Source organism: Besnoitia besnoiti, chromosome IX (genome assembly GCF_002563875.1).
Source record: "Besnoitia besnoiti strain Bb-Ger1 chromosome IX, whole genome shotgun sequence".
Classification (NCBI taxonomy): Eukaryota; Apicomplexa; class Conoidasida; order Eucoccidiorida; family Sarcocystidae; genus Besnoitia; species Besnoitia besnoiti.
This window is the reverse complement of record NC_042364.1, coordinates 696,126-709,000: the sequence shown is the minus strand read 5'-3', so window position 1 is coordinate 709,000 and position 12,875 is coordinate 696,126. Positions and strand designations below refer to the sequence as shown.

Sequence of the window (12,875 nt, the reverse complement as noted above, 5' to 3'; positions counted from 1 at the left end):
CTCGTAGGGTTGGCATGGCATGAGGAGGCGGCGGAGTACCGTTTGTCCCGCATTCACTATTACTTTCTTCTTGATTCAACTACACCAGGCAGTTACACGCCCCAACTGAAAGTGGCTCATATGTATTAGCAGGAGCCGCCGAGCGATTGCGTGTCGGTCGGCAATATGTGGAATGGCGATATGAGTTGTTCGGGGGTCAATGGCGGCCGCCCAACAGCATGAGCTGAACACTAGCTCGAGACGATGCAAACGATCCCGTGCCTCGCATGGGTCCGCCGGCGCGCTCAAGGTATCATAGTCTCTGAAACCTTCGTTTATTATTTTGCCTCAGCATTCACGTTGCATCTGCGCATGAGGCACACATGTCTCTCCCCTCCCTCCAAGACCTGCTTGTCAAGGCCTCTAGCCTGCTGCTGAAGAAAGGAAGTAGGCGTTACTGGCAGAATCCCGGCATGCCCAGCCGGTGTGCTACAATACTCAGGAAAGCGTGTTTGCCAGTCATCTCCCGCTCGGGGGATTATGGGGAGAACCGCACATTGTTCGGTTGCCAACACTTGGACTGTAACGGAACTCCTTTCCCGTTCCCTGTTTGCTCTTCACTGGCTCACTCATCGAAAATCAGTATCTGTTAACGGGCTGCGGACCCATTGCCATGTCCTGCACAGGACTTGCAAAGGCATGGCAGTACGGGTGACATGTGTCAACCTTGCAAGGAAGCAGAGACATGAAACCCAGCATTTGAAGGAGTGCTTTTGCAGGAATGCCTACGGTCTCCCGTTTAGGGGAGGGGGCATGTTCTGCACGTTCAAGCTTGAAGCAGGGTCATATGCTAAAGTGTAGCTGCGTGTCTTACAGGCCCTCTTTTCCGAATCTTTTGTGAGGGTTCCAGAACTATTTGTTCAGCGCCTTCGCATCGTTTCCATGCCAAAACCTCCCTTGTCAACTGAGCGCGTCCCTGTGCTGCAGACGACGGCGACCTGCAGCAGCGGCCAAGAGTCCAGAAGGAACCTAGTCAGCATCGCGGTCGGACCGGTACGAAGCAGAGTATGGCGACTGCGAGAGGGTAAGATGCAATCGTTTAACCGAGCAAGCATGCGCGCGGCGCAGAAAGCATGCTGTTGTTAATCGGCAAGGCCACTGCCGACTGCCGACCAGTTCAATCACTCCACACCAGAGAAGCCCTCTGGCGCCCGTGTGACTGTACAGGCAGCCGAAAGGTCGCGCAGCGGCTTTCCGTTCTGTGGAGTTCTGCGCATAACGGAGGGGTTCAAAATGGTGTCGTGTCGCGAGGCTGCGGGAGATGTGGCAGTGCAGGGCACAGCGAGCCTGGTATGTCAACCCGAGGTCAGCCTGATGCTGCTTGTTGCGTCTATCCCAGGTCGCGAACTGCAGACTATGCTGCCCCCCTCCACGACCCTGTGTATAGAAGCACGCGCTGAGCAAGCGACCTTGAACCTTGGCTAGTGGCCATGAGGGCTTGTCAACCGGAATTCGTCTGCGCCTGCTGCGCGTGTGCAGGTCTTCATCATGCGCGGCGGGGGCTGGTGACCGAGGAGGAGTGGATGACCAGCCGAAGGCCTGGCATCAACCAGGAGCAACTTCCCCTGCTTTCTTGCTGCAAGTGCGACAGAGGCTCATGCTGCCTGCGGCGGGCTTGAGGCATCACGTGGTGAACAAGGAAACGCGAGACGGAGGACCTTCGGCAGCGACAGGGCGAGACATCGAGGCGTATGATACCACGGCGGAGGGCAGCCCCTCCTCAGCTGCCCCTTCCAGGAGACCGTACTCCTCTCGGCATGTGAGGCAAAGCGCTTAAGCAGAGGGTGGACTTCAGGTGGTGACCTCAACGTTTCTGTGTGTGATGGGGCTGACGCTTTGGCGATCTTGGGCGTGACTACCACACCAGGGACGCAGAGAGAGCTCATTTGTTTCGCCACGTACGTTCCGCGACGCATGCTGGGTCGTTGCGTGGGCGGGCTATAAAGAGTCGGCTTGACGATTCAGAGATGCCACCGCAGGATGGATCCGCGTTTTTCGCGGCCTTCGTCAGCCCAGTTGCGCCAACGGCCGCAGCGCTCCCCCCTGTTTGTGGGCTATAACTGGACACGTCTCTGCCTTCCAGGATAGGTCGCCACTGAGAGCTGAGGGGCTGCACTCTCACATTCCGGCGGTGCCGCTGTCGGCCTCTCCGGGAGCGGTGACGCACAGACCGACGCACTGCTCTGACCAGCCACCTGCGAGGGAAGCCAGGCGGAGTGGCAGCCGCAACATCGACTGCGCATCTGCCGTCGCTCCCAGCGGAGCAGGAAGGACCAGCTCCCCCCCGATGAGAAGCTCGTTCGCCGACAGCTTTCACCTCGGCCCGCAAATTGGAAAAGGCGCCTATGCCCCTGTGCATCTGGCCACACACAGAGTAAGTGCGAATTCCTCCTCAAGGCCCCCACGCGCGGGTGTCCTCGTCGCCTCCGCTGCTTCTCCTGGCCTCCCGAGACCGTCTGACAGTGGCTTTCTGGGCGTTAAACGGGGGCGAATCTATCTCCTGAGCACAAGAGGTGGCAGTAGACGCCTTGTTGCCAGGATCGGCGAGGTGCCATGCAGGCCTAGGCACGAATGCTGGGACTTGATATGTGGCCTTCCCCTGCTCGCATCATGTCTCTAGAAAAGCGGCAATCACGTGGCCGTGAAGATCTACGAAGGGTTCCGGTCCATGAACAAGGACAGGAAAGCGGTTATCGTCAGAGAGATTCGAGTTATGCGGAGGCTGTCTCATGAATCAATAGTGAAATATGCGGGGATCTACAATGAAGCGAACGCCCTCTACGTCCTCATGCAGTTTCTGAACGGGGGATCGCTCCACGCCCTTGTCAAAAACCATGAGAACGGGAAACTCAGCGAAGACAGCGCCAGGAAACTCTTCAGGCAAATCTGCAACGCTGTCAACCACATGCACTCACGCAGTATCGTCCATCGAGACCTGAAACTGGAAAACATCCTCCTCGACAGTGCCGGTAAGCAACGCTGGAGTGAGGCCGGTGGCTGTCGAATGCGTGCCTGAAATTGTTTCAACGCTTTCAGTGGAAAGTGGGTTCTAGTGAAGCCGCGCCCAAGCTCCTTGCCTGCCGCATGAAACCGCGAATTTCAGGTCTATATCACTATCGATGCAACACGTTATGCACCGAGTCTTTCCTTCCCTTCAGGGCGCGTGAAAGTCATCGACTTCGGCTTTTCCTCCATTGTCAAAGACGACACTCGCTGCCGAATGCGATGCGGAACTCCGTCATATATGCCTCCGGAGATTCTGCTGAAAAAGGAATATGATGGCTTCGCAGCGGACATCTGGTCCCTGGGCGTTGTGCTCTACGCAATGCTCCATGGAGGGTATCCATTCAGAGGAAACGGCCTCAAGTAAGTTGTAAACTCAGTGGAGACTGCCAGATCCAACGAAGTTGATTCAGGCTTGCATACACACGCTCTTCTTGAGAAACATAATCGACAACCGTTCAGCACACGCGCTGAACGGTTGACGAAAACCGCACTAGCGTATCGGTTGTCTTCTCGTAGACTTATCTCCATCAGGCCACGCGTGCACAGGCTCGCGGACCCCGCTAAGAGCACATGCAATGAATGCTGCTGTCAGCAAAATGGCGAAATATAAATTAAAAGTAATAAAATTGGTTTTACTCACAGAATTAACTAATTTTTTTACCATTAAGTCCCATTTTAGGGTGAAAGCGGGGATGACGGCGCATCTAAGCACGTAAAACACACAACCAACTAATCAAACTTCACAGCATTTCGCTTCTCTCCATATACCAAATCTCTCTGCCCTCTCCCAGGGAGCTCTACGCGAAAATTCTCCAGGGGGACTTCCCGCTGAGCATCCATCTCTCTGACGCTGCCCAGCAGCTTCTTTGCGGAATGCTCACACTCCAGCCGGTCGACCGCCTCACGATCGAGGAAATTCTGTGTCATCCCTGGTGAGGCCTGTCCCGCTTGTCAGAGGCCCTGAGCCTCTTCCCAACCAGGCGCTTTCCAGTCAGTACATGTGTTTTCTGGTTGCCTTCGCTCACACCCCAGTTGTCCCGATTCGCTTGTGTGTTCAGGGTCACAGGTGAGGTAAGCTGAATGGGTGGCTGAGGAGACTGGGACGAAGAGTCGATGTCCGCAGAAAAAACGAGCGGTTGGATGCAGAAATCGGGTTTACGGGAAGGAGGCCCTCCCCACGGCCAATGGCGGTGTAAACGCACGCGTTGCTTCAGAGCTCCACCTTTTCCTGCGGATGCGGCACACGCAACACCCCCTTCATGTCTCGCTAGCATGGCGACCGCTGGAACAGAGGGGGTTCCCCACGCCCGTGGTAGGGTCACGTTTGTTTTCCACGGCGTTCGCCCCGGCGGGATCTAATTGACCGCTAAAAATGAAGATTCGTGTTACTTGTCTATGCGCGCCAACTGACATCGGGTTCTCGAGGATCGCAGAACAGCTGGGAATGAGGCTCAGCCGCGGGTGTAGCACAGATGCGATATTCACCACGTGCGGAGCGTTAAAGCCGATGAGACATCGCATGGATCGCAAATGCAGTTTCCCTGCCCGTTGTGCCTTGGTTCTTTGTCTCGACATGCAACATTTTGCTGCCTTGAGACTATACGGCTCTCGGGGCAAGCCTGTCGCGGCACGCTATTGAACGCGCAGTACGTTTTTCGCGAGTGTAGTATACCGAAAGGGTTGACTTAACCAATCGTACAACACTCAAGCAAACACAGCAGAACGTCAAACTACTGCGTTATCCAGCTATAGGCGCTACCGTGAGGCTAGCAACCTGGTCCGATACTACACAAAACCTCCTCTCAGATCCAGCTGCCAAAAACGATTCTCTAATAACTAGACGACGTGCGTTTCACACACTCTCGGTGCTTTGATGAAGCACACTTGGTACGATGCGTTCAGTAAAGTGAATGCCGCAACACTCGGGTCAGGAAGCGTAAGCTACGTTTCCTGCCGGCAATGGCCTGCATTCAAACACAGCCCATAGCAAGCGGCTGCCATCAAAAGACACAACCCCACAGCACAGAGACGAAGGTAGCATCCAGGACGAAGCTCGCGCCGAACTGTCGTCACCAATCCGCGTATTCACACTCTTACGTGGACGGGGACTTTCTCCGCGTGGCCTCATCACGCCGGATCCTTGCCCACTTTGTCCAGACGTTTGGGGTAGCGGCAAATGTAATGAGCCTGCCTTCAGGCCTTGACGGGGCTCTCTTCAATCACACAGTCGGGCATCCTTGGCTCCTTTTCGTGGCTCCCTCGTCTCAGACGCGGTCCTAAGAGTTTGCCTCAGCGGAGGCATGGATCGCGCTTCCGTGCCTTCCTCAACGCCCCTCATCCCTTTCCACCCTGCGCACGCTTCTCAATGATGAGAGTCGAGACCGGCAGACGAGCCCTAACTGGCGCGCCTTGTTTTCTCGTACGAGACACGCCTCATCGTATGTTGTGCTTCGGCTCCGCGTGCTCATCACTGTTCACAGCATGATCCTCTTTCTGACTGAGTGGGGGCACGGGGACAAAATCTTGAAACCGCAGCTGCACGCGTTCTTTGAGGAAACGTTCTGCGTCTCCCCACTTCAGTCTCCGCTGCTCAGCGGAGTTTCGCCAGCGCACTGTGACAGTTCCGTCCTTCAGAGATCTGTGATCGAGAGTGAAACAAAACGGCACCCCTAGCTCATCTGCCCGGCGGTACCTGAAAGAAGCACAACGTGGAGACGAAAACGACAATGCACTTGGAAGTAAAAGCTTGTCAAATCATTACTTACATGATTTGGATTTGACCTGTGATTATTTGGCTCTGTGAGCACCTTTTATTCGTCCGCTACCACTCTAACCACGTGCCGCCTTCTTAGTCTTATCTGAAGGCCAGGCTCAGTACTCTAACCCTGGCAGGGCTCCCTCACCTCCGTCCAATGGAAGCCGACGAAAAGTCCCACAGGACACTGAAGCCTCGTGCGCGTAGCTGAGAACGGAGTCGGCGAGCTGTGCAAAAATCCACGAGTTCACCAACAGTGAAGCGAAAACCCGTAGTGCTTCCACTCCAGTCAGGCGGGCAACAGATCCCCCACACACGCGTTAAGCAGCAACAAAGCTAACCGATGGAGAGCATCTAATACCGCAGACATGCCAACCGAGTGCGCGCGGCATAAGACAAGCAAAATGAGATGAGCGGACGCACACGCAAAGCATAGGAGACAGCCTCGCACACTCAAGCGCGAGCTTGTGCGAGGATTGCGCACCCAACCAAAACCCCATATTGTAGCAAAGGGGCAGACCTAGGACCCTAGAAGACAGGAAAAATTGCGAGCTATTCGCAAGTAGCCGAGGGGAGACAGAAATGGCAGAGAATGCGCGTGGGGCAAATGCCAGAGCGGCTTCGACTCAGAGCTGTCCTTCGGGCCTGTATTGCGCACCCCTTTTCTACCCTCTCTCGAGCAGACCCTGCCCGCACCAACGCTGTTTATTTTCATCCACCGCCCTCCTACCTTGCTCGGTCAACTCTATCACATTGGTGACGACAGGAAAGACTGCCGCCTGGAACGGAGCCTGAGCGTAGGTGAACAAAACAGCAGAGGTGAACACGCCCGCATACGCATGGCGCTGTGCGGAACCAGAGAGCAGCGTTCAACATGCAAATCGTGTGTGACCGCAAACCCTTTCTGAGCACTAAGGTAGCTTAGGGTTCGTAACAGCACACAGGTAGCACCCCTGAAGGACGCCATCGCGCAGAGATGGACCAGATACGAAGCAGCAATCCAGCGCTAGCGCGCAGAGGGCACGAGAGCAAAAGGCCAAGGCGAGATGAGCGAGACACAAGAGAGGAAGGGAACCACCGAGTTCGCTGCAAATTCGGGCGCCGGCCTAGGGAGACGCTGCCGTGAATACACAGGCGGGAGAGCGTAGTTGGGTACGCCCGCCTCGCTCTCATTCTTTTGCGTCCACAGTAACTGGGCAACTTCATTCGGAAAGTGCGAGCTGTCCTTACCAAGCCGGGATGCAGATTCAGGAAGGTACGCGGCTTGCCGTTGACGACGTCGCGCGCAAAGGACGATGACAAGAGAGCAAGAATTAGCCTGAGAAACAAAAATGACAGGCAAGCCAAAACCCGGGGACTGAGTGCTCGTGCTACTGTGGCTACACACGCAGGGAGACGCCGGTCTCCACGGGTCCCCAGACCCACTGAGTCTGAGTCGTCAGTTCGACTAAACTCACAGAGGTGCTATTCCTCTGCCTCTTTCCATCTGTGGTTTCCAGGCAAATGCTTCAGTTCCCGCAGGGCATGCAGTGGGTTAGGTTCGGGGTCACGCTTGGCTCTCTGCTTCGCGAACGGCGAACACTTCATATGATTACCGCATACCGATATGTACATATAGCACGCTACCTAGTAACAAGACAAAAATAATACATCCGTTTACGTCTGGCCTGAACCCTAAACTCGCGGGCTTCGACTGATGTTCCCCGCCCCCCCCCCCCTTCCCACGCAACTCACCTCTCCAGTCCAAGCGAAGGCTCTACAACGTGCGGAAGGCTTCCACCACGGCAAGGGGAAGATGCCACAGAGGCGCCGGCTGAAGACGAACCGCTTTCCGCTGGGAGCGCCAGACTCTGGCCGGAGTGCTGGGCGAAACACAGAGAGCTCTCATGCAGCGTGAAGTCTTGCCAACACGCAAGAAGGAAATGCACTTTTCACCAAACACGAAGAGATGAAGCCCTTGCTGCGTGGGCGCGTCGCCACACACACAAACGGCTACTGTGTGTACAGCGGTCACTGATGACTATTTTAAAAGTCAACTGTCGCACGAGGCACCGGCAGCATGTGGCGGCAGCCCCCGGTCGCCGGACGCCCTGTCACGCAGAGACCGCCGCTCTCCTTTCGCGCATCGCCAGCGCCGCCTTCGCCTGTATGCCGCTCACCGTCTGGTGCGCTCTGAGGTCATAGTCGCCTCTCAGAGCGAGGCCACAAAGCTCCGCGACGCCAAAGGGGAAACGGAAGGAAACGTCGACGCTCCGGGAGCTGTAGTGCGCGCGGTCTTTCTCGCCTTGCTCTGCCGCGCTCAGGAGATCGGCAGGCAGCCCTGACGCAGAGTGAAAAAAGCGGAAACAGTAAACATGTCGTGTGAGGCCGTAAGGTGTATCCAGTCCAATCGAACAACAGGAGCGACGCTACAACGAAGGGACGGCAGCAGGAGGCCAAATGGACGTTGGGTGACAAAGCCTGTCGACGTAGGAACGCAGGAATGCGCCTTCTTCGACACGAAAGAAAGATCAAGGTCTACAAGAAGAGGCGAAGAAAAACGCAGCGCACACGGGAGGGCGCGGCTCTGCAGAGGAAGAACTCAGGTATTTGCTTGGCGTCGGCGAGTGTGTGAGGCCCTTGTGAACACGCGATTTCGAGGCGTACCAATGGCAGCGAAGAACCTAGAAAGCTCATGGAGCCATGAATTCAGCACGTCGAGGCCCTCTGTCTTACTAGCGTCAAAAAAGTACCTGAATAAATGCGCAGGCGCCCGATTACTCGCGTACAGGAGTCAATCCACGGGAGAGCACACAGCAGTGAGGTGAGCCGTGGGCGGGCTGACCCTTCGCGACTACGCCTTATAAGCTCTAATGGCCCTGAACCCTAAACCCTAGATGGAAGCCCGTGGGCTTTGCGCGAAGGCCTCCATCACACAGGCGCAAGCCCTCTCTTCACACTCGAACAAAGAACGCATTTCTTACTCGATCTCGAATTGTCGAAACTCGCGAAGGCGGAAGAGAAATCGAGAGGAGGAGATCAGCTCGTTCCGCCACGCACGTCCTTCTTGCGCAGTGCCGAAAGGAAGCGACGGCGCGAGGAACGGAGGAAGCAGCTTGCGATACGAAACAAACAGGCCCTGAAGGGAAACCGATCAGCGCAGGGACACCCGGAAGAATGGAGTCGCGACAGACAAAGAAAGAATACGAAAGAAGAAGAGGGGAAGCACGGTCCAAAAAGCAGACGAAGCGGACGGCGTGGACAGAGAGACAAAGACAGGCTCCGGAGCGCTCCAGCTGAAACGAAGCGAAACAGCCGAACTAGGCAGAAGGAGAAACGAACAGGAGGAGGAAACGAATCGGGATGCCGTCTCTCCACAGCGGGAAACATCAACAAGAGAGAGAGGAGACACAGGGGGGTACCGCGCGGCCTCAAGATGGCGCCAGACCTGCAACCGAAGCGCAGCGACTGGGAACAAAGAGATAATACGAGAGCAAAGACGAGCAGCTGAAACACCACGCAGGCCTGCAGAACGCGTGATGGCACACGGAAGAATACTGAGTCTCTCCTGTTGCTTGAATCGCGGCTATGCGTTCGTCCTCAGTCCTGCGTGCTCCGCCTGACCTGCGCAGTTTCTGGTCTAAAGACGCCGATGCTCTCCTCGTCTTCGGTCCACGAGGACGTGTGTGTTTGTTTGCGGCTCGCTCCTTTTCCCCTCTTCGTTGACGGAGACTCTGTCTTTTGCGAAGTCTCGGCTTCTCCCTCAACACATTCTGAGCCTCCTGCGGATGCCTCTCCGTTGTGTGTGTCGCTGTCCTGGCACGAGGGGAAACGCGCGAGGCGCGTCTGAAGCATCAAATTCCGGTGAAAAGGCGTAGAAAGAGCGCCGACGCGCCCTGGAAAAAAAAACACGAGAGAGCGGGCGCAGGACTCTAGTTATTCTCTCTCGCGTCAGCTGGTTTCTGCGAAGCACTGCCTCGCAGCAGATCTCGGAGAACAAAACTACTGGAATTTATAATACAAGGTTGAACTGTGGGTTAGTTTCAATGCCCAAGGCAGAGCACTGGATTGGATACCCAGAGAACTGTGCTCCCATTAATAAGAATCATAGTATAAGTCACCAGGCATGCAATACCCATCAGATAACAACTAAAGCTAACACGGCCCCGGAGAACTTTTCCTGCCACTGTTTCCCTCGTCTTTTCAGGCTGCCGCAAGTCAGAGGTCCGCTGCGGGTGCCCAAGAGCTACGCTGCTCGATTGACTTTCCCATGTGTGTTCGCCTTCCATCCTTTTGCCCGACAATTCAGCCGCCGTATTCACAGCTCGAGGCTACACCGCATCAGAACGCCTCGTGGAACAGCTTGGACTGACCAGTGACAGGCGACGGGAGGTGGCGGAAGATTTCCCGAGGAGCCTGAAGAACGAACAGCGGAGGTGCGTGGGAGCCAGCGGCATGACGACATGTCGACGCAGTGAATACAACAAGAGACACGCAGAACGACATTCGTCAGTGTCTCTCCATAACTAGCATGTTTCTACGACACGTACATCGATGCAGTACCAATTGAGGCGTGTAGCATCTCCTATGCTCCTTGACATCAAAGCCACATCAAACTGTCGCTTCCAGAAAAAAAAGAACAGCCCGGGAAGCGCACTGGTTGGTGAGCAAACGGCAGCGACATCGAGAATGGGTTTACCTCAGTGAGAGGCCGCCACGATGAATGCACTGAGCTCGGCAACCTTGACTGGGAAGATGCCTCGCCTGCGTGGACGCGTTCGCCCGTTTCCGCACCCTCCCGGTCTGCTCGGTCACCTCGACTTCTCTCACTCGCCTCTCTCGCCTTGGATTCGCGTTGAGCATCGCCCTGCTTCAACTTCCTCCCCAGTGGAGATTCGTCTAACAAAGAGACTTCGTAGGCCTCGGCATTGCCCTTTTGACGGTATGCCAGCGCATCAACTCTGAAGCACACACAGGACGCCGCAGGCACAGGACAGCCTGTGTAGATTCTCGCAAACGCATGCATATAGGCACGAATGAAAACCCATGCATATAAAGACATATATATACATGGACGTTGTATCTATGTCGTATTCGCTCGCCTGCGCGCTTGGGGTCCCTTATCTCTGTCTGCGAGGCTTCAGCCTGCTTCTCTCTCTCCTGTCTCCGTTTTTCGGGTTCTTCGCCTTGCTTTGCAAGTCTTTGTTTACCTGAAGAGTCTCCCGGAGTCTCTGCAGGAGACAACCAGGTCGACGAAATGGCGTGCGTGTCCGCTGCCCTCCCAGACCGCCGCGGGGCCCAGGCACGCCGTTTCGACGAAGAAAATAGGGCCAAGCTGCGGCAGGCGCGGGCTTGGCTTCGCCTCGGATTGCAGATATGCAAACACGCCTTCACCTGTAGCGCCTGAGCCCGCGGAGGCGCGCTGCTGCGCGTCCGCTCTCTCTGTGACACTGTCCTGTGGCGCGGCCGGTGGAGCTTCATCTGCGACTGTCGCGTCCTCGCCCGCCGTTCCCGCGAGTCTGTCTCCTGAGGCGTCCTCTTCTTCGGCGCGCGCTGCGCGGAAGGACTTCGCGGTCTCCGCGCGCCGCCTCCCGATGACGCTGTGCCGCGTCTGCTGAAAGCGCGGGAGGTCGAGGGCGAGCGTGAGTCGCGGGGGCGAGCGAGGAAGGAGCAGAGGCAGGGCTGCTTGGTCCAGACTTGCCTGCTCGCCTGCCCCCCTCCCCCTCCAGTTCTCAGACTCGACGTCCCCAGAGGGGCAGACCGGCTCGCATTCGGCGCATGCATCGCGGAGAAAAAACGCGGAAAGTGCGCGGCGGATGTTCTGAACGAGCAAATGACCGACCGCGCCGAAGTCCACGACACCTTTGAGGCCGCCGTACAGCTCCGCCGCCTGCGAGGAAATGGTGATATTGTCAAACAAAGAAGGAACGGGTTAATCTACAGAGGCGCGAACACACACACACGAATGTGTGAAGATTCACGTTGCTCGCCACTGTGTAGAGTGGAACAAAAGTGCCCTCGATTGAGAGCGAAGTTCCGCTGCCTAACGTTTGCGTAGCAGAGGTGGGAGTTGACCTTACCGGTACGACAATGGCGTGGTCGCGGCAGAACGTCTTCAGATCTTGCATCGAAAGGCTGAGGCGCTGCGAAGCTGGAACAGGCCCAGTGAAAAAGCCGAAGTTGTCCAGTCGCGGCAGAAGAGGATCTTCGCCAGTCTCCGGCAGGACGCTCGTTCTTTGGCGCCCAGCATCCACGGCGCCACCGTGGACTCTGCTTTTTTCCAGCTGCCTTTCAGTGCCTCGCCGATCGCCTCGACCTGAGTTTCGATCTTCTTCGGCTTCATTTTCTTTTCCGGCCGTGTGTGCCCTCTCTCGTGAAACTGGTCGCGTCACGAGGGGGCCGGCTGCGCTCCCGCGTTCTCCTTTGAGCCCAAAACCCTGGAAAGGTGGATATATTGCTTCTGCTTCCGCGGCGAATGGGCTTCGAGCGTGGCTCGGGAGAGCGTGACGAGAGGATAAGAGCCGCGAAAATGGAGCGAGCGAGGGCAGTCTGTCGCTCGCGAACCTCCGCTGTCTCCTTCTCGAGCCTACATGTGGAAGCAGAGAGAAGGCCGCAGAAGAAATTGGGACGGAGTCTGAAGTAAGGAGTGCTGACGAGGTCGCCCGCAGCGCCTCTGTTCGCCTAGTGGACGCCTCCCCACTGGCGAGATTTCGGTTTGCCTTCCTGTGAGGATCGAGGTGTCTCGATACTACAGCACTCCGAGGCGCACAGAAGACCGACGACGAATGCTGCATCTCTAGAGGAAATGCGCCATGTCTAAAGGGTGCAAGAAATGACAGTCCAGGTGGAGAGGAGCGGAAAGACAGTAGATATCGTGCAAAGGACGAAAGCAGCGAGGCGTTCCATGCGTCGCTAGCTGGCAGGCATACGTGAGACGATGAAAAGTCGGCGTGTCTGAACGACCTACTGCCGCGAGTGAAAGACGTCACGGAATAGGCGGAGACAAGAGAGAGAATATACGGAAGAAGAAAAGAAAAAAAGAAAAGGACGAACCGACACTGAAGGAAACGAGAAGCAATCATGATGCCAAGAAAAG

General features: G+C 56.2%; 2 protein-coding genes across 2 annotated transcripts; one reads left to right on the top strand and one right to left on the bottom strand.

Annotated features, from left to right (window-relative positions):
* Positions 1-362: 362 nt before the first annotated feature.
* BESB_012760 (putative histone kinase SNF1) lies at positions 363-3,981 on the top strand (the record flags this gene model as incomplete). Its single annotated transcript, XM_029360006.1, has 7 exons — positions 363-426; positions 967-1,063; positions 1,519-1,798; positions 2,051-2,413; positions 2,660-3,008; positions 3,198-3,405; positions 3,837-3,981. The coding sequence occupies 7 exons, from the start codon at positions 363-365 to the stop codon at positions 3,979-3,981; spliced, it is 1,506 nt and encodes a 501-aa protein (XP_029216673.1).
* A 1,497-nt stretch (positions 3,982-5,478) lies between these two features.
* On the bottom strand, positions 5,479-12,573 carry BESB_012750 (uncharacterized protein; the record flags this gene model as incomplete). Its single annotated transcript, XM_029360005.1, has 13 exons — positions 5,479-5,737; positions 5,949-6,027; positions 6,531-6,591; positions 7,031-7,118; positions 7,535-7,662; positions 7,960-8,120; positions 8,447-8,532; positions 8,764-8,918; positions 9,404-9,675; positions 10,153-10,195; positions 10,479-10,740; positions 10,990-11,669; positions 11,860-12,573. 13 exons carry the CDS (start codon positions 12,571-12,573, stop codon positions 5,479-5,481), a joined length of 2,988 nt encoding a protein of 995 aa, XP_029216672.1.
* Positions 12,574-12,875: the final 302 nt, after the last annotated feature.